Raw genomic sequence first — 19,566 nt, forward strand, 5'->3', positions numbered from 1 at the left:
ATGAACAACTCAAATAATCTGAGGCAGCAGCTTGAAGACGTGTTACAAGCCAGAATTTGAAAAAGCTGGGAAGCAGGTAAATTTGCTCCCTTTGAATACGGCGAAAATGCAGGGAAGCTGCTAGCTTGGAAGAGTAAATTGGACCAAGTACAGAACTATATTAAAGAAATTGAACTAGATCAGCCGGGAGGAGGAGCAATGAATAGTAAGGCCATAGAGCTAGCTTTCCAAAATTTCTTTACCCAACTTTATACAGAAGAGTTAGAGGTGGGGGAGGAAGAGATAGGTGGCTAGTTAGGGCAGGACATACTCCAGAGTATCACACTGGGGGAGTAGTTACTCCTGAATAGACAAATCATCCCAGAAGATATAAAAAGTGTTTTAAATGGGAGTAAAGGAGCGAAAGCCTCCAGATGGTATTCCGGTTGAATTGTATAAGGTGTTGTGGGAATCAATTATACCAGTTTTATATGAACTGTTTTGAGGGATTTTTGAGAGCAGAGCCCCTATACCAACTTCATGGAATGAGGCGCCCCTTACATTAATTTTAAAACCAGATAAAAATCAGGCAAAATGTGAATCATATAGACCAATATCATTGTTGAATAGTGACTACAATCTATTTGCTAAAATATAAGTGGACAGATTAATTGGTGTAGTGAATAGCCTGATACATTCTGATCAGAAAGGATTCTCTAAAGGAAGATTTTTACATGAATTGACCTTTAATTTGATTGGGCAATAGATTTGGCTACTACTTTTGAACCCCCCCAATGGCAGTTATTACTGTGGATGCAACGAAGGCTTTTGACCGGGTTAATTGAAATTATTTGAAATCAATTTTGGGACGTTGCAATCGGGAGGGGGGATTTTGCAGGGCCATTGGGCAGATCTATAGGGCTCCCCTGGCAAGAGTAATAGTGAACGGCATACTTACAGAATCCTTCAGGATCACAAGAGGTACCAGGCAGGATTGTCCTCTGTCTCCTATGTTGTTTAATTTGTATAAAGAACCGCTGGCCAGGAAAATTAGGCAGACTTCTATAATTTTCCCCTTCAGTTTTAAGGGTTGGGTGAAAAAGGTAGCTTTCTATGCAGATGACCTCTACCAACAGCTCTTCCTGCATTATTGCACATGACAGATCATTTTGGCAGAGTATCGGGATATTGGGTAAATGCCAAGAAGACAGGGATAATGTCTTGGAGCCTGAAGAAAAACACGCCCCAAGGAAGGAAGGAAATTAGGTATTTAGATATAGCAATTACACATGACATTGAGCACTTGGCAGAGGCTAACCAAAACAAAACTGCTGGGGGAATGCAATAAGATAATGCAAAGATGGGCAAACCTTCCCCTAAAAATATTGGGAAGGGTCAACTTTAATAATATAATAATTTTACCCAAGTGGAATTTTTTGTTTACTACCATCCCACTTTCAATGCATAAAGGGTACCTGGATAAAAGTCAGCAGGCCATAAAATATGGGGATGTAGAGGTCCAAGGATTTCTTGGAAAAAGCTGTGCAGAAGAAGGGAGAAGGGAGGCCTGGCTTTGCCAGATTTAAGATACTACGCTTGGGCATTCCAGTTTGAAAATTCAAGGATGTTATTTACATCTCCGGACTCTATAGCAATTGGTGTTATGTTTAAGGCCATGGGTATGACTGTTAGAGGGGCAACAAGATACTTCTTACACAAATTCGGTGATCTGACATTTTTCATAAAGGTTAAACTGAAGATATTGCAAGATCTTGCTAAGAGTTGGTATCAGATAAGATTAACAGCAAAAGTAAAGTATTATAGTCAAAATGTCCCCATCTGGGAATACCCAGGTACACCAGAATGCCTTAAGGATGCACTTGCCTTGCCAATCAGAAAGGCTTGTATAGAAGTCTGGGGGGACCTTTTTAGTGAAGGTGTTTTGGTCCCATGGGAAGTGCTAATAGAGAAAACTGGGAGGTCCCTGTCCAGGCCGAAGTACCTGCATATAAAAGGATGGTCACGAGGTATTAGGGGGAACTTGGGTTCAGCAAACGTCTTGGAAGATAGCTTGCCTGTGTTTTCTCCTTCTTCAAAGAAGACAGTGATCTGGTATTAGGGAATCTTGGGAGGATTAGATGCTGACTTTAGTTTGCCAACAGCTCTTTGGGGAGATCTTATGTCTGGGGAGATGTTGCAAGGATGGTGGTATATGCAAAAAACATTGGTCAGCAGGCTGGGATGAATTACTTAAATTCAATATGTGCACGCAACCGCGGTGCGAGTGACAAACGTTCTGTTTGCCGGACGGCAGGACTGTTTATTAGACCGATGGACTAGACGCTGCAGCCTCGAGTCCATATGAGCTCGCAACCGCCATGTGAGTGACAAACGTTTTGTTTGCCGGACGGCAGGATTGTTTATCTGACCGACGGACTCGGTTTTGCACGGAGCCCGGACTCGCAATTATTTGGGCCGCGTAAACAGTTTAACTGCCCCAATTAGGCTTCCAGCTTATGAAGTAAGGATTTCTCTGGATTTAAGACTCTGTTGAGGCTAATCTCTGTTTTTGAGGTTAAGTTGTCACATTATAGTCCTGATGAGGCCTAGAATTGAAGGGGCCGAAACGCGTCAACACCATGTGGATTGTGGCAGGGTTGTGTAAAAAGCATAATTAACCCCCCAGGAGTACAATGTACAGTGCAAGAAATACCAGGAAATAATTGATCTGGGTTCAGCACTTGTCTACAGTATTTACCACAACCATTGCCAGAAAGTGGATTACACCCTAAAAAACTCTTTATGTACCACTACCTCCAAAGGAGGAGATTCAATTGGGACAATTTGTTGATGTGTTGGCTGATTACATTTGGTGTGTCTTCTGTTTATTAATGTTGTATAATGTATGATACAAATTCTTTTTTGTGCATCTTTGTGAGTCCTAGTTGTTTTTTGTAATAGGGACAATGTGTCTCATTAGTGGTTCTCTTTGCCTTATGTGATCGGATAAAAATTAAATTAGATAAAGAAATAATTTTTTCAAGAAAGTATTCAGTATTTTGCTTGTTAGAAAATTTAAGTAATTAATCCCAGCTTGTTGACCAATGTTTTTTGCATATACATTTCCTTACCCAGGTCAGGTAGGGTTTTTGGGTAAACCTCTTTTCTTCATTTGCAAAGATGGTGGTAGACATAATTGTGTACTTTGTTTGAAGTCGTAAAACCTGCTCCACTGAGGAAAAAACATCTCTTCTCCATACATAGGGCCTATATCTCATCTGAACGGCTTACCAAAATAAAAAAAGGAGAGGTAGTAGAATGGCCCAAATGTGGCCTAGAGAGTGCAACAGATGTCCATATGTTTTTTGGAGTGTCCGGGCATCCACTTTTTTGGGGAAGAAGAAGGTATGACTCTTTCGGGAATATAAGGGCGAGATATCACAGCAACCCTCCCCTTGATTATATTTGGGCAATCACAAGAATTGGAATTGAGGTGCTATCTTATTAGTTAGGAAAGAAATTTGCAGGAGATGGATATCTGGATCCCCCTCCCCCCCAACAAATATGGATTGGCTCAGTGCTCTCTTTCATACCTCAAAAATGGATTTGGCGGTGGAAGGCTCTAAGAAGTAAAAGGAGAGACTGTGGGCCCCCTTGGTAGAATGGAGAGGCAACCAAAGAGATGTGTCTAGATCTGATATGGGACTAAGATCTTGAGGTAAGATCTGATGGTAAGGAAGCCTAGAAGTCCAATGATTATACACCTTTTTCCTGCTCTCCTGCCTGTTGGTGGATTCTCCACTATGGGAAGAATGTGTGAGAGATGAACTGTGATCCTAGCATAAGCTATGTCTTTTTATGAGAAGGTGCGAAAGGTTAAGTAATGGAGCTGGCTTGGAGGCTGAGGTGAATGAGGGCAAAAAAAAAACAATGCTGTTTAGAACAATGAGCAAACCTAGAAACTGAATCCACACTACCTCCCCGCAAAATCTCCCCATGCTCTAGCTCCCACTCAGAAGCATCTGTCACCCCGATAAACCTTCATAAACAACTACTGATACAACCTATATGGGGGGAAGCCTCATGCCCTCTTCCATTTTGTATGTGTGAACAAGGCATGAGCCCACCATTGGAGGGGCCTCAACTCTGCAGAGACACCACGGTCACAAGGAATTAGCATAAAGCAAGTTGTAGCTCTTCTAAGTGTCTGGGTGGCCCCTGCTCGGCCCTTTGGGGGGACGTCACTTTGGTTGTGGACTGGTAAGTGGACATAGTGCCCCAAGATCTGTGTCCGGTGGGTCGGGAGACTGTGGGTTGCTTCTCTGGACCCTCCTGGATTGGGTTCTCCCGCTGGATGGGCACCTGGGGGAGGGCGCCTGGGTGGGGCCCTCGATCCCGTGGCAAAAAGTCTTCTGTTCGGGAAGAGGAGAGAAATCTTTTCGCTGCTGCCCATTCCCGGGCCTTCTCCTGGGACTCAAAGAAGTATGTCTGGGAAGATCAACATATAGCTCAGGTTTATTGCCCTGAGTTTTTGTTTGGGGAAGTATTTAATAACAGCTGGGCAACTTCATATGTTTTCCCCCAGCTGTCCCAGAAAGAAAATGCCATAATGAAGCAAAAACAGTTGTTCACAATAGCGTGTAAGCCGGGAGTGGGGTCTCTTTGCTGTGCCAACTTCAATAGCAGAGCTAAACTGTACCCTCAAACAGGAGTGTTATGAAAGTATTGTAATTAGTGAACTTAAATAATAAACACAGTAAAATATTGCTTAGTAGATACTTTTGATAACGGATCATTATTTTGGGGGAAAAATGCCTTGCAACAACACGTTATTATCAAAGCAAACTGTGTCTTTATTGTAGGCTTTGCCATACAAACTAAGGGCCGGATTCACATAGGTAAACGTAGATCAAAAGTCTAAGTTTAGACCAAAAGTCTAAGTTGAGACCTAAAGTCTAACTTTACTCGTAGTAAAGTTATACTTTTCGTCTAAGTTTAGATCAAAAGTCTAAGTTTAGACCTAAAGTCTAAGTGTACTCATAGTAAAGTTAGACTTTTGGTCCAGGTTTAGACTTTTGGTCCACGTTTAGACCAAAAGTTTAAGTTTAGACCTAAAGTCTAACTTTCCTCGTAGTAAAGTTAGACATTTGTTTTAAGTTTAGACTTTGGTCCGAGTTAAGGCTTTTGGTCTAAACTTAGACTTTTGATCTAAACTTCAACTTTTTGTGTAAGTTTACCTTTGTGAATCGGGCCCAACATCGCCTCATAAGTAAAACAGCCATAAATTAGCAATTAAAACTATCATCATGTCAGCAAAGTAAATACACTGAAGAATATACACCAGTACTTGCCTACCCAAAGAACTACTTGCTGCCCCATCGTTGAAATCTAATGAGAACATAACTGAAAAAATGCAATCATCCGCAAAAAGTCTTGGCCTCGATGAACTTGCCATTTACATGCGGGCAACTCATGACAAACACATAAAAAAACAATAGCTCTAAGGAGCTGCCCAAAGACACTCTTCCCCTCATTATGAGTCTGGCGGAGCTGCCATGCTCCGACAACCGTCTTTGCCAGGTTGCCGCCAGTCGACAGCCTGGCGGTGCCGGTGGTCTTAATCCACCAGGGCAGCTGCCCTGAGGATTATGAGTCACCTCTCTACCAGCTTTTGCATGACGGTCCCACCACCATGCAAAGGCTGGCGGAGACGGGGTGCCAGGGGTCCCCATTGGCAGCCTCGTTGTGCTTTTCACTGCCCGAATAATGGGCAGTGAAAAGCACAATGGGTGCTGTCGCACCTGACGCACCGCAACATTGCCACCGGCTGAATGTTGTGGTGAGTTTCCCCCAGGCCAGCTGGCTGAAATGCTGTTTCCGCCCACTGGCCTCCGCCGCCTGCCAAACTCAAAATGAGGCCCTCTATCTCTGTCATTCTCATTGGAGTATTTCATTTTTGAAGAATTGATAACATGAGTTATTATAGACAATGATGCTCTATGTACCAAGACCTAAAAAGATTACTGTGACTAAACGTGTTTTTATTCTACTACTCTCCTTTCTTCTCTTTAAAAAAAAAACTATTTCTTCAAAAACTTCCAATTTATATTGTTTTTCAAATTGTGTGTATTTTGTGCAGTTTTTCAAAAAAATATATATCTTACATGGGATTTCATAATCACTTTATTGTTAAGTGAGGCATACACTTAGTAGGGTGGAACCAGCAATGAGCAAATGTGCCCACAGGTAATTCATGAATAGATCTGAAGCCTCAAAGCCCCACGGTTGTAAGGTAATGTAAGCATGTTCCAGCTGATCTGTGGTTGCTTACCCACCCACACTAAAGTGATCAGGTGTGATTTAAGAGTTGTAAAGAATTGCTGCATTAAGGAGATAGATAGTTTGGTGAACAGACAAAGAAACTTGGGCAGTATCACCATCTTTACCAATACCACTCTGTCAGCCAGGGAAAGTGGCAGGCTTACCCACCTCTTAACTTGTCCCTCAAGCCATCCTGTAATTGTGATGGATTACTAATTCCGGGTCCCTATGCACCCATAACCCAAGAGTCAATCCTCCACTTCAAAGGAAAGTTTAGCTTAAATGGCATAGTGGCCTCAATCAGAAGAAAAACTATAGATTTCAATCAATTGATACTGAGGCCAGAGTAGTATTCATAGCGGATATATTCTCTTATAACTTTGGGCGAGTGTGTACGCGGTTCTCTAATTTATAGCACCATATCGTCAGCATACAGTGATATGACAAGCAGACGCTGCAGGAAGCGCAAGGCAGTCTCTGCATGCCGTTGTCTGAAAATACACACCAATGGGCATCCCTGCCGTGTGCCCCTAAAGATGTGCACCGGATCAGATATGTGGTTGTTAATCCCCACCCACGCTACTGGACTCAAATAGAGCAAACGCATTCACGTGAGAAAGCGTTGGAGTATGCTCATGCAATAAAACATGGTGAACATACAAGTCCATTCTATAGAGTTGAAGGCTTTAGCAGCATCCAAACGGACTGCCCCAACCTCCATGATGGGGTTGAGATAGTGTAGACCGGTGAACAGGTTACACAAAGTGTCTGCTGTCGATCAAGTGGGCATGAAATCAGATTGATCGGGCAGGACCATGTTAGTCAATAGGGGCTGGGGTCTAGTGGCCAAAAACTTGGCCAGTATTTTAGCTTCTATATTTATTAAAGAGAGCGGCCTATATGAGTTACATTTATCAGGGGATTTATCAGGCTTAAGCAAGGTGATGATAAGGGCTTCCCGTAGGGACGAGAGAAGTAGCTGCGTTACATATGCCTCCTCGTACGTGGCAAGTGTGGTGCCAGGAATTCAGCATACTCTTTTTCAGAATTCTCCCACAAGCCCATCCAACCTTGGGGCCTTCCCATTACGTAAGGTGCATAAGACATCCCAAATTTCCTCCATCATGATAGGATGCACTAAGTACTCCCACTGCCCCAGATAGAGCCAAGCCAGCACAACGTCTTCCAGGTAGGCAGAGATCTCAGCCTGCGAGCCCGAGATTTGTGTTTCGTATAGTTGTTCATAATAATCTGTATATGTGGTAAGGATCTGTGGTGTGTTATGACAAAGAGTGCCAGCAGGAGTCATGATTGCAGCAACATGGGTATGAGTTCTAGGGTCTGGCAACTTGGCTGCCAAACTGCGGTCGGGGGACCACCCTCCCCGTAACCCCATACCACATGACACTTCGAGAGAGAAAGCACTTCCTGTGTTACCTCTTCCTTATATTCCAGTACTCGATCCTTGATAATGGCCAAGAGAATAGGATCAAGTGTAGCAACATATGCAATTTCAAGGGTCCAACTGTTTATGGATCGCTTTCAGCACTCCTGCCTACGTGCCAATGCTGAATCCACAGATAGTGACCTTAAAGGCTTCCCAAAGGGTGCCGGCTCCCTAAACCGAGCCCTTATTGTAGGCAAAGTATTCTACAATTGCTGTGCGCAGCTCATCTCTGAAAACAGGGTCTAAGAGAGTTGCAGGCCGGAGCTGCCAGGTAAACAGAGTGAGCTGGCATTTACAGCACCAGTTTCACCGGGGCGTGGTCTGATAGTATTCGTAGCAGATGACAGATGTCCTCCGCCCAGTTACTTACCTCCCAGATGCTCAACCAGTAGCCCAATCTGGACCATGTACCATGTCCTGATGAGGTAAACGTGCCCTCCCTTTCAGTGGGGTGTCTCAGGTGCCACAGGTCAACCATCCCATGATCCTCCATTCCCTCATGGATTACCCGTGCAGCATGTTTCCATTGCCATCCACCACAGGCAGAGAGTCCATACGTGTTTACCAGCACAACAGGTGTGCCACATAATGTGCCCTGCACAACTACCCAATATCCCTGCTCATCCATGTCAGATTGTGTGAGGATAAACAGCACTCCTTTTCTCACCAATAACAACACCCCTTGAGTATATGATTAAAGGAAGAGGCTATTCTAGTACCCACCCAGCGCGCTCAAATGGCTCTCTCGGTGAGTGTAGTAAGGTGGGTCTATTGCAGGAGGGCAATCTAAACATTATGTCTGTCTAGATAAGTCAGTACATGCCTCGTTTTCTGAGGATTATTAAGTTATTATTAATGTTAAGAAGGTAATGCGCCCTTTGCTAGTGGACATACTCTAGGAATCATAGTGTGTCAAAAGGAGTATCAGGCTCCAGCACCCCGGGACATAGTACGTTCTGGTGATATACAGGAGCAGAGTGGTGATAAAACATCTTTAAACAGAAAACCCCACCCCCTTCACGCTTCAGCATCCCAGTCATTCCAAAGACATCCCCATCCTCAAACAACAGTGGATGCATGTCCATGGCACGCTCCTTACATTGCATACTATCAAACATTGCCTGACTGACCAGTAAGATTCGAAGGGCACCCATGTGGGGGATGGCTGGGAACCATCAGCCTCCAAGTAGGGCGAGGTGGCTGAGTATCAGTAAGTCTCCAGCTGCCCTCTTTACTGAACACACTCCTCTTGCTCAACGTGCATTGGCTGAAACACATAAACTCACCCCCTATTAACCACTCCCCGCGTTTCTGCGTCCAGGGATCTCTTTTTCGCTACAATGGCACAAAAAACCTCAAAAGTACTTGATGAGAGAAGAACTGCAAAACCAATTGTATGAAAGTAATTTTTTTCAAGAAAATGTAAATACACAATTTAGCAACTTTTTAATGTGGACCTAGTTACCTGCATTGAAATGTTCACAAAGAAATCTCATGCCTTGATTTGTTTTGCAGCTTGGTTTCGGGTCTTTTCTTGGAATAATTGGAGCAAATTTAATAGAGAATAAAAGACAAATGGTGAGTTTGTTTGAATGTAATAAAATGTAAAGAAAGTGAATATAAAAATGTATGATTATGATTCGCCTCTCAGATTTACAAAGCACTCTATTTTTTGTCTTCACATTTCTATACTCATTACTCATTAGTTCTATTTCTCCATTGGGGCCTACAAGAAGTAAGTGCTTGGAGAACGTTTAAAATGTCACTGTTCCCCACTGGCTTGAACGAAACATGGAATCTTAACATTATCAAGAATATATTGTATGCTCTGTGCTCCCTATGCTGCTTTCATTTCTGCTTGGAGCTTTCAGACAATCCTTTCCCTAATCTATTTTAGTCAGACAGCCGCTTCCCTCAGACTTAAGTGAGTCCCAAACAACTTAAAAGCTGCATTCCCGTTATTGCTAAATAACAAAAACTTTAAAAGGATTTCATTTTATTCACCACCACTAACTTGGGAAGCAGGTCGTTGAGAAGCCCAACATTCAACCCAGCAACACAGTAAGCATAGGCCCAGATTTACTCAACTTTGACTCAACTTAGTGGAGTTGCTGGGCTGCATTTCGTCAAAGGAAGAGAGGAGAAATGTGCCATATCTACTAAGGTTTGGCACAGGTCTGCTCGCTCAGTGCCTGCACTGTGGTCAGAACAGGGGGTACCTTTCTGCACAAAAGCTATACATTGAGGCTTATTCCTCTTCGTATGGTCTATTGCAGCATATATGCAAAGAGGAAGTAAACAGGAGAAATGAAGATATTTGTCCTTGTTACACCAGCCCCGAGTAGGTGCACCATTCCGGCACAAACCCCTGTTTACTGACTTTAGTAAATATGGGTTTGTGTCAATATGGTTAGATGCATGGAGCATCCATGCTCCACCACGTAATCCTCCCCAACGCAATGTAAAGCAAAACAGTGGTATGTGCTGCCTTGCATTGCTTTTGGAATAAAATCCCATTCAAAGCTACACAAGTCCTGATTTGTCCATATGACCCATCACCAGTTTCAAGTCCCTCCCTAATATAAGTGGCTTTTAAGCAAATTATATAATATTTCATGGTGTTGATCCACTCATGATTCAGAACATGTACCATTGCTGCCAGCACCTCCCTGCCTCTAAACTATCCATTCAGGATTATTGGTCATTCTTATTTATCCAACTTGGAGTCCTATAAAGCGTGCAGCATAGGAGGCACAACGTATGCCACCTATTGCGTTCTTGGTCTTCACCAAGACAAAGTGAATGTACTTGTATCACAACCTCTAAACCATGTGGGTCTCATTTAGAAAGCAAATGTCAGCTTTCGGATGCCTCAAAATTTGGGGAACGTCACTCTCTTTGATAGACAATGTAGGCTGCTGATATTAAAGAAGATAAACTAGACCATCCTATCCATGAGTTGTCAAAGGGTTATCTTTACTACCCCCCAGTACTTTCCCACCACCACTCAGACAAAGTCTCTCAGGGAAGCAATAAGTGCAAGGTAAGTACCAGCTACAGTGTGGTCAAACTGATCAAGGCTTCGATTTGCTCCCAATCAAGCTACATTCCCACACAACAGTTAATAATAACAATATAGCTCTTTGTCTAGAAAAAAACTTGTTATAATGAACTTGTCAACCCTTACAGGACTGACTAATGACCAATAGAATATGTACCCTAGCCACATGCTGCCCTCCCTCCACCAACGTTCCCTCTTACAAATATTTTGGTAAACAGTAACATAGAGTGAATGTTGGAAGTAACCTGTCCAATCCCTCATTTACTATCTTCTGCTGAAAAGCAAGTAGCTCTGTTATCTGCCTCTGTTGCAGGGAGCCTAACTTTCTGTAGATGCTTGATCACTTGATCCTTCTCTTTCCCGGCTACAGTTTCTGTATTTGGTTTTGCATTCCTCCCTCCTGACCATTTACACCACCTGCCACTGGGAAACAGTCGGTGATCCTTCATGGTCACTCCATACTTGGTTTGTTTTTCATCTAAGTGCAACATTCTCCTTGTTTCAGACAAAAAGTTGTCTTTCCCATTGGAAGATAAGCTAGAAGAGGTTATTCTATTGGTAGGCATGTAATTAGCCCGCATGAATTAGCTGACAGGTCTAATTACATGCCTAGTAGTCCCTCTTTCACTCTGTGACCATAATTGTTAGCTTCTGTTGGAAATAATGCACCTTTTTTGGGAGGCAGGTTCATGTGTGGGTCTGAGTGCCCTATTCTTTGTGTTCTAGCCAACTTCACTGGGTCTCAATCTCCCAGTTCCAGAGTGGACCTCTGAAACTAACTTTCGATGTACTTATCCGCAAATCTTTTCAGGGCTCTCCTAACTCTCCCATTGTTTACCTTGAATAGTTTTATGAGTTATACGATTTCTACTGGAAAATAAAATTTTGCTCTTTGATGATGACTACCCTTAGTCTCACAAATTCATGGTTCAACTGTAGTGCATCCTAGTTTGTTTTAATAGGGTACAGGAGTTAGCTTAGCCTTTGCTTTGCAGACTCATGCCCCCATCACCTAGTGGCTTTTACCCTACTTAGCTTGCTCTGTTTTAGCACATTTATTTAATTAAATCTTTTAATTAAAGATTGTTTTTAGCTAGGCCCATGTTTTAGTTTGTGTTATCAGTGGCACAACGCTAAAGTGTCAATATCAAGCGACAAAGATAAACAAACTGTAGGTGTTCACATTAGGTAAATTCCCTCTTCACGCTTTCGAGGGAATTGTTTACATAAATTACCGTCCCAAGCATGTCTTGTTATCTATTGCTTGGGAACAGACCTACGTAAGGGGTCCAAGCAGATCTGTATAAATATTCCTCACTTAAAACAGATAGAGGGATTCCGACCAGATGCCATCACTGCTATCGATGCTGCATGTCACCTTGACACTGACCCAGTCTTCGTGTCCCTACGGAGTCTGAGCTAGAGACCTCATTCCAAGGTAACGAGGGTTGTGGTGCTCTTCTCATGGACATGGAATTGGCAGATTAGGTTTAACAGACCTAGCTCTCTTTTAGGTTAGAGGTTAGGCTCATTATGCTAGGGTATTAGGACATATCTCATACTTTATGTCATTACATGTTATTGCAAGATGGTGGGGGTCTTTGTATTAATGACTGTTGTCTATGCCATTCTGTTTCTTCCACTGTTCATTATCCTAACCATTGCAGCCCAAGCAACTTATCGCAGATTGCAGTTTTGCTAAATAAAACCTATTGAAACTTTCCTGCATCTTCTTCATTGCCTGTGTTTTATTGAGACATGGTGTTCATGTGAGAAAGGGGTAATCTCCGTTTAACCACAACACTCCCTGAGATGTCACACTCTTGAGTCCTTGCGAAAAGGCTGCCACAAATCACCTTTTACTGTTTGGGTTTCTGGTGAGGTGCTACTTGTGAGCCGGAAGAGTTGGGACGACTGTTGCAATTTGTTGTAGTATTGGCATAGTCACCTACAAACTTAAGTAATGTCATCCTTAAACCAGAAGTCTTGCCTAGAGCAAGAGTCAAACTACGACACAACGACCTGTTGTCTGACGACTTTTCTTTGGAGAAAACAGGTTCTTCTATGTCACTTACCTTTTTCTTGACCTCCTGCATGTCCTTTTTGAGGCTCACCCTCAGTGAGCAGAATTAGGGGGTTATTCCAACTTTGGAGGAGGTGGTAATCCGTCCCAAATGTGACGGATTTACCACCAGCCGTATTACGAGTTCCATAGGATATAATGGACTCGTAATACGGCTGGTGGTATATCCGTCACTTTACCGTCACTTTTGGGACGGATTACCACTTCCTCCAAAGTTGGAATAACCCCCTTAGTCCTTTAGGCCTTTATTGAGGGCTTAGCTACCCTTTTTACAACACTTGGTGGTATGTTTTTGCCTACATCACCTTTTTCCTTAATCCTTTTCTTAGGAATGTCCCTTGGATTAGCTCAGGCAAGTCAGCAGCTCCTTCACCAAAGGTTTCTCTTTGCCTTTTGGACCTGCCATGTCTTTCAGATGGTTACCCTCACTGGCCAGGTATACTGTTGACTGGGGACTCTGTTTTGTGCCCCGTCAGCCCTGGCACTCCAACTCAGATTCTCCATGTCTTTTCTTTTTTTTCTAATTTGCATTGCAAGTGGGCCCAATCCATATTCCTTGGGGAAGAACATAGTAGCCCTTCCAGCAGCAAAAAGTGCAATCCAGTATTTTTTCTGCTCTGGTGTGGATCCACCAGCAGGTGCAGCTCACACAGTTAATGCAGTCTCTTCTGATTCTTGATGTGCAAAGGAAAGTGAGGCATCCCCAGCCCATAGGTTTGGGGGGTGCTTAATGTCACTGACAAGCCAGGCATCCCATGAAAGGGCCAATGGATATCACCATTATTTTTTCTGAGCAGTGACTCCCTGAAATACATAGACATGCCATCTAACATGATGGCCTCCATTTGGAGAAATATTCGCTGCCTGGGGCTTTGCCCCTAAGAATATGTTACTATTTCCAGTTGAACACATGTTCTGGTTGCCCCTTGTAGACTGTTCGGGGTATCTCATCTTGCAAATCGCCTCCCTGAGCCTGCTTTACTGTGAGGGCACCTGTGTCCTACCACCTCTGGTTGGATTCCAGTCTTCAGGACCCACTGCCTCCACCTCCTTTACAGCTATAGTAGTTGACTAATGCTTCAGCATGATGGGTCCTCCGTGGCTGCCATTCCACCGCCTGCAGCTTTGTTTCTCTCAGGTGAAGTCCACCTGCTCAGCACCGGGATACCACCTGGGTGTTGGTGCGCTCCATAAATGCGCATAATATAACAATACAAATTTACCTATATTTGTTTTTTTCAATTTAGATTTTCCCCTAAAATAATTTTATTTCTGTGTAGTTGTTTTGGTAAAAATATTATACACGTCTGCAATAATAAGCACCAGGATACCACCTGGGTGTGTGTGCACTCTACAAATGCACATGATATAACAATACACATTTACTTATATATGTTTTTTCAATTGAGATTTTTTTCCCTAAAATATTTTTATTTCTGTGTTGTTGTTTTGGTAAAAATACTATTCACATCTGCAATAATCATCAATGATAAACACAACTTTTTTGTAGGTCAATGTTTTCGGATCCTTGCATAAACCCTTGCACTTGTGCAGGGGGTCGAAATTACGAGTGTGGTGGTATTTACCTTCTCTGGTAATTAAAGGGAGCGTTAAATATCTCACCCTTCATTAAATATTGCCAGGGAAAACCTGAAATTTAACAGGGGAAAAGTGTAAGGTATTTACCATATCATTCCGATTTTGGTGGGGTAAGCACAAAATCTGCGTGTTAGACCCCAGAATCTCCTAATAGGTACTGTTTCTCATACCCGGTACATAAGGTACCCGAGGGTATCTGGTGTGATAAAGAGCGCCTGCATGCCGACAAACGCGGAATCAGGGCCTTTGTGTTTCTACAGTGCTTTGCATTCTTGAGTTTTGCATTGACTATTATTGCTATGATGTGACCATCCTCCATTTCTCTTATTGATAACCACCTTCTTCTTTCTCTCCACAGCTTGTTGCATCGATCGTTTTTATAAGTTTTGGCGTTATTGCAGCATTTTGTTGTGCCATTGTTGATGGAGTTTTTGCTTCAAAACATCTCGTAAGTAACCTAAAACTTCACTAATATAAAGGTCACACAAATACAAATGCAGATAACGTTCTAAGATCAAAGTTGCATGATTCTATATTTTAATTGTGACGAAGATCCAAGAAATGGAGTCATGTTCTAAAATATGCCATGTTGACTAAGAGGTGGTAAGTGGTGCATCGTTGTACTTTAAAGCCATGGGGAAGAGTGGTGGGAGATCGAACTCCTGGGCATTTTGTAATCTCACAAGGGGGATGAATTATCAAATAAAGCGTCAGGAATGTTTTTGTGTAGCTGTACAGTCTTAACTGTTTGGAAATTCGAACTTTAACAAACTAACGCAGCCTTGAGTCACCCACAATAATGTATGTATGAATACAACATAGCACTTCATACCATACAGTATCAAAGGACAGTATAAGCCAGCAATGTATATTTTCTAAGGTAAGCGTTGCCGTGACGAAAGATATTTTAATAATTGCAGTTCACTCCTAAACTTAGCCATTGGCTCTATTCTGTTGAAGAAAAAACATTTTACTTAGCCTTTCCCAGAAGTCTGGCCTGTATTTTAATTACTGTCCATGTGCCATCGCCATATGTCTTTCAAGAAAGGCCCAAGCAAAGAAAGCTCGCTCTTCACAGGACCATCAGAAGAAATGAGTCAACCTACTTGAACCTCAGGCAATACCTCCAACACAATCGATAAACAATGCAGTAGAGTAAGGTACGGCTGCACTTGGAAGCTCAAACCAAGCGTTTCTTTTAAACAAACCTAAAATAAAGGGCATGGGGCCTGATTTAGTCCTTGGTGGAGGGAATATCCATCACAAACATGACGGATATTGCGTCTGCCATAGTACGATCCCATTCTATCCTATGGGGATCGTAATACGACATACGGGATATCCGTCATGTTTGTGATGGATATTCCCTCCGCAAACACCTAAATCAGTCCCTAAGCAAAGTAACCACACAGTCAACAACCTTGAATACGTGTCTTAAATGTCCTAAATCTGATTGTCCTGGAGGTGTGTCCATAAGACTAGAGTTTTTGCTTAAACTATCCACCCTACTGGAGTGCATTCCCAGCTCTACGCAATGCAACTTATTAGGTGGAGCATATGATATGAACTCATTGTCGACGATTAGAAGTAATTATTGTGAAACAGTCGTTGTTTAAGCTCGATCAGTCAGGCTAAAAAACTGGCCCTGCTAATATTACAAGATGGGACTGTGCCTGGGTCTCCAGGAAATAACTGGTGAGATTTCACTGTTTCTGTGTCGCCCCTCAAATGACCACATTGATAGAGAGTACAGGCTCATGAAAACCACCCACCCTTGGAGGGCCATTTAAAAGCGCGCCAGGTCACTTGCGTGATTTAGATGCTGAAAAATATCGCTGTCCGGTTTAAAACTTGAAAAGGAAATCCTGATTGGAACTCTAACACCAAATTTACCTTTGGGACAGGAGTTTGCAGTAGGAGAGTGTGTTCTACCCTTCCCAACTAAAACCGTGTCCTACTGGGCAGCCATCAATCTTTTCACTTTACAAAAGGGTAAAAATAGGTCATACATTGATAAATTCTATATGAAACAATCTAGACATCAAAGTGTCTCCCCCTTCTTAGATCTAGACCTTGCAGAGAAGTATGAGTGAGCCACGCCCCACATAAACAGTAACTTACCCTGAGGGGTCCTATCTCTGCAATGAACCTGCAGGTGCAGGAGAGATTTGTGTGAATGCAGCTAGTGCACTCTTTCTAGTCTGGAGGATAGAGCAGACTCCTGCTAACATCATGCACGAGCTGCGGTGTACAGACTGTTGTGTACTTCACCAGATTAGTGACTTTCTGCTGTCATTCCAGGTGCTGGAGTGTTGCCTGAAGTAAGACTAGGGCACCAGTAGACTAATTTGAACAGTTTATTTCATATGCCTTGATAGCTCTTCTGTCTGCCCTACCCCCAGGTTGTCCGTTGCTTACGAGAGCTCCTCCAGCCTTTGTTGGCCATTGACCATGTTGGAACAGTAAAGTAAAATAGCCAACATGGCCATGGTAAGTCCTGACACATGCACATCTGCTCGGCTGCTTTTGCACACATGTCCCCCATATGTGTATCTGGCTACCATTTTGGAATTATTTTTCATAGAAGAAAAAATATTCCAAGATGTTCCCTCTAAGTTCACATGCATGCATCGCTAAGCACGCACAGGCACAGGTTGCGATGCATGCACGGGTCAAACCAGGTTCCTGTATCCAACGGCGCTCCATTGCTGTAACCTCAGATCGTGCCTAGGTCCTGATTTACTGCAACCAGTTGACCGTGGTTAGTACTTAACACTTTTTGGTGTTATTTATATTTAAAAGGTTAACAATACATATCTCTGGTTCCCCATATTGGATATTTGTAGGTTTGGTGTAATTTAATTTTTTTAAATGTACCCTATTTTTCTAAATTAGTTTGGGATTTTTCTTTTGTTGTATTTTGACTTTATTACTGTTTTGGTACAGCATGAATACTTTACATATTGCCTCTAAGTTAAGCGTTTCAGTGCTCTGCCATTGTTACTAGGGGGTTGCACTGAAGTTAATTTAGTGACTTTCGTGGTTCACCCTGACAAGGGTTGTGTTTGTGACTAAAGGTGGGTAGCCACCCCCTTAGCAAACAACCCGATTTCATATAGTTGCATAATGTTTGAGAGTAGTTGTTTGCCTCTATTTAAGGTTCAGCTGAAAACCCCTACTTACCGAGAGAGGTTGGCTGCCTTTAGTCACAAACATGTCTACTTTTGGCATGTTACATCCCCAACATTAAAGCATAGCTGACCCTAATAACTTGGTTTTAAACTAGGAGTAAGCCCTGCAAAGAGAAACTATGGGGGTCATTCTAACCCTGGCGGTAAAAACCGCCAGGGCGAATGACCGCGGTAGCACCGCCAACAGGCTGGCGGTGCACCGCTGGGCATTCTGACCGCGGCGGTTCAGCCGCGGCCAGAAACGGAAAGTCGGCCGCCATGGGGATTCTGACACCCCCTACCGCCATCCTGTTCCTGGCGGGTCTCCCGCCAGGAACAGGATGGCGGTAGGAGGTGCCGCGGGGCCCCCGTAAGAGGGCCCCAAAAGGAATTTCAGTGTCTGCCTAGCAGACACTGAAATTCGCGAAGGGTGCTACTGCACCCGTCGCACTCCAGCAACTCCGCCGGCTCCATTCGGAGCCGGCTTCATCGTTGCTGGGTCTTTCCCGCTGTGCTGGCGGGCGGCCTTTTGGCGGTCGCCCGCCAGCACAGCGGGAAAGCCAGAATGGCCGCCGCGGTCTTGTGACCGCGGTGCGGTCATTTGGCGGTAACCGCATGGCGGGCGGCGACCGCCGCCCGCCGCGGTTAGAATCACCGCCTATGTCTTCAAGAGAGGCAACAGGTCAGAACTTGTCCCTTTCAACATATTGAACTAGTAAATGAGTGTCTGCAATCTAGTAGTAGCAGAAAGAGGAGGAACAAATCTTGTTTTTCATCATCACTTAACTACGATAACTAAATGAGATGGAAAATGGCCCATATTCCATAACTCACATACCAGACGCAAAGCTCATGACTTCACCAATGAAGTTATAGATATAATTACAAATTACCTTGATTGTGAGATTAAATACCACCACTATCAATGAAACAGTTATGAATACAGCTTTATGTGTTGGGTTGGGTACATGTTGTTATTTAAAGAGGTTGTGCTACTTTTTGTTTTCATTTATTGATCTACATTTTGTGACATCATAAGCATTGTATTTGGTGGGTGAGTTATGGTTTGCAGAACAGTTGTGCAAGTTATGGAGTGCAGAGCTATCCATAACAGGTGAAGTACAGTAGTGTTGCTAATTTAGTTCAGAAACATCAACAGAGGTTGATCATCAACACAACATAAACATATGCTGTATTTTAACTGTGTTTTAGGTGGATTTTCTGTTGTTTTATGTTTCTCTACATCAAGTGTCCATCCCACATAAGTGGTTTGGTATGCTGATCTGCCATGGTCAGAAAATCACTGCTGCGCCGGGGGCTAGCCACAGGATCTGGCCTGTGGCCAGGTCCTCCGTGCCACCTGCCATGCTTTCCATTCCCCACTGTGTAAACCCCCAGGGACATGCAACACCAGCTGCAAACTACATTCAACCATTCCCAGCAGGGCATAGCTACAGAGCCTTGTCTTTGGCCAGGCCATATAGCAGTCAATCCCTGCTGCTTGGGGGCTTCAGCCTAGTGCAGCTGGGGTTGGCCACTGATCTTACCTACTGCCATAAACTGCACCCAACAATCAGTGATTTGGTGTGCATGGCCATCAACTATTAGCAGCCAAACCATCCTTTTATATGGTCATATGCCCCCTTATCTTTATTTATTTTTCCAAGTTTTGGGCAGTGCCTACCAATTTGGGGAATGGCAGCCGTGAGAGGAATCATTAGGCCAATTAGAGCACGCTGCATTGTGAATGCTCAATGGATGACTGGAATAAAAGCTTCTTCATTCAGTGGTTTACATTGATTTTGCAATGAATTTGAGTATTTTCCACAGATTTGTCTGTAGAGGAAGGGTGAATAAACCATAAACATATTTTACCCTGTCTGAACCCTTGTAGAGTTGGGTTAAG

The 19,566-nt window shown here is 43.3% G+C and overlaps 1 protein-coding gene across 2 annotated transcripts in view; it reads left to right on the forward strand.

Annotated features, from left to right (window-relative positions):
• Positions 1-19,566, forward strand: part of TMEM255A (transmembrane protein 255A) — a 251,261-nt gene that overhangs the window by 153,268 nt on the left and 78,427 nt on the right. For both annotated transcript variants that reach the window (XM_069212129.1, XM_069212119.1), the window contains exons 3-4: positions 9,263-9,325; positions 14,849-14,938. In XM_069212129.1, the coding sequence (XP_069068230.1) occupies positions 9,263-9,325; positions 14,849-14,938 (153 nt within the window). The remainder of the gene's footprint in view (positions 1-9,262; positions 9,326-14,848; positions 14,939-19,566) is intronic.

This window comes from Pleurodeles waltl, chromosome 2_1 (assembly GCF_031143425.1).
Source record: "Pleurodeles waltl isolate 20211129_DDA chromosome 2_1, aPleWal1.hap1.20221129, whole genome shotgun sequence".
NCBI classification, from domain to species: Eukaryota; Metazoa; Chordata; class Amphibia; order Caudata; family Salamandridae; genus Pleurodeles; species Pleurodeles waltl.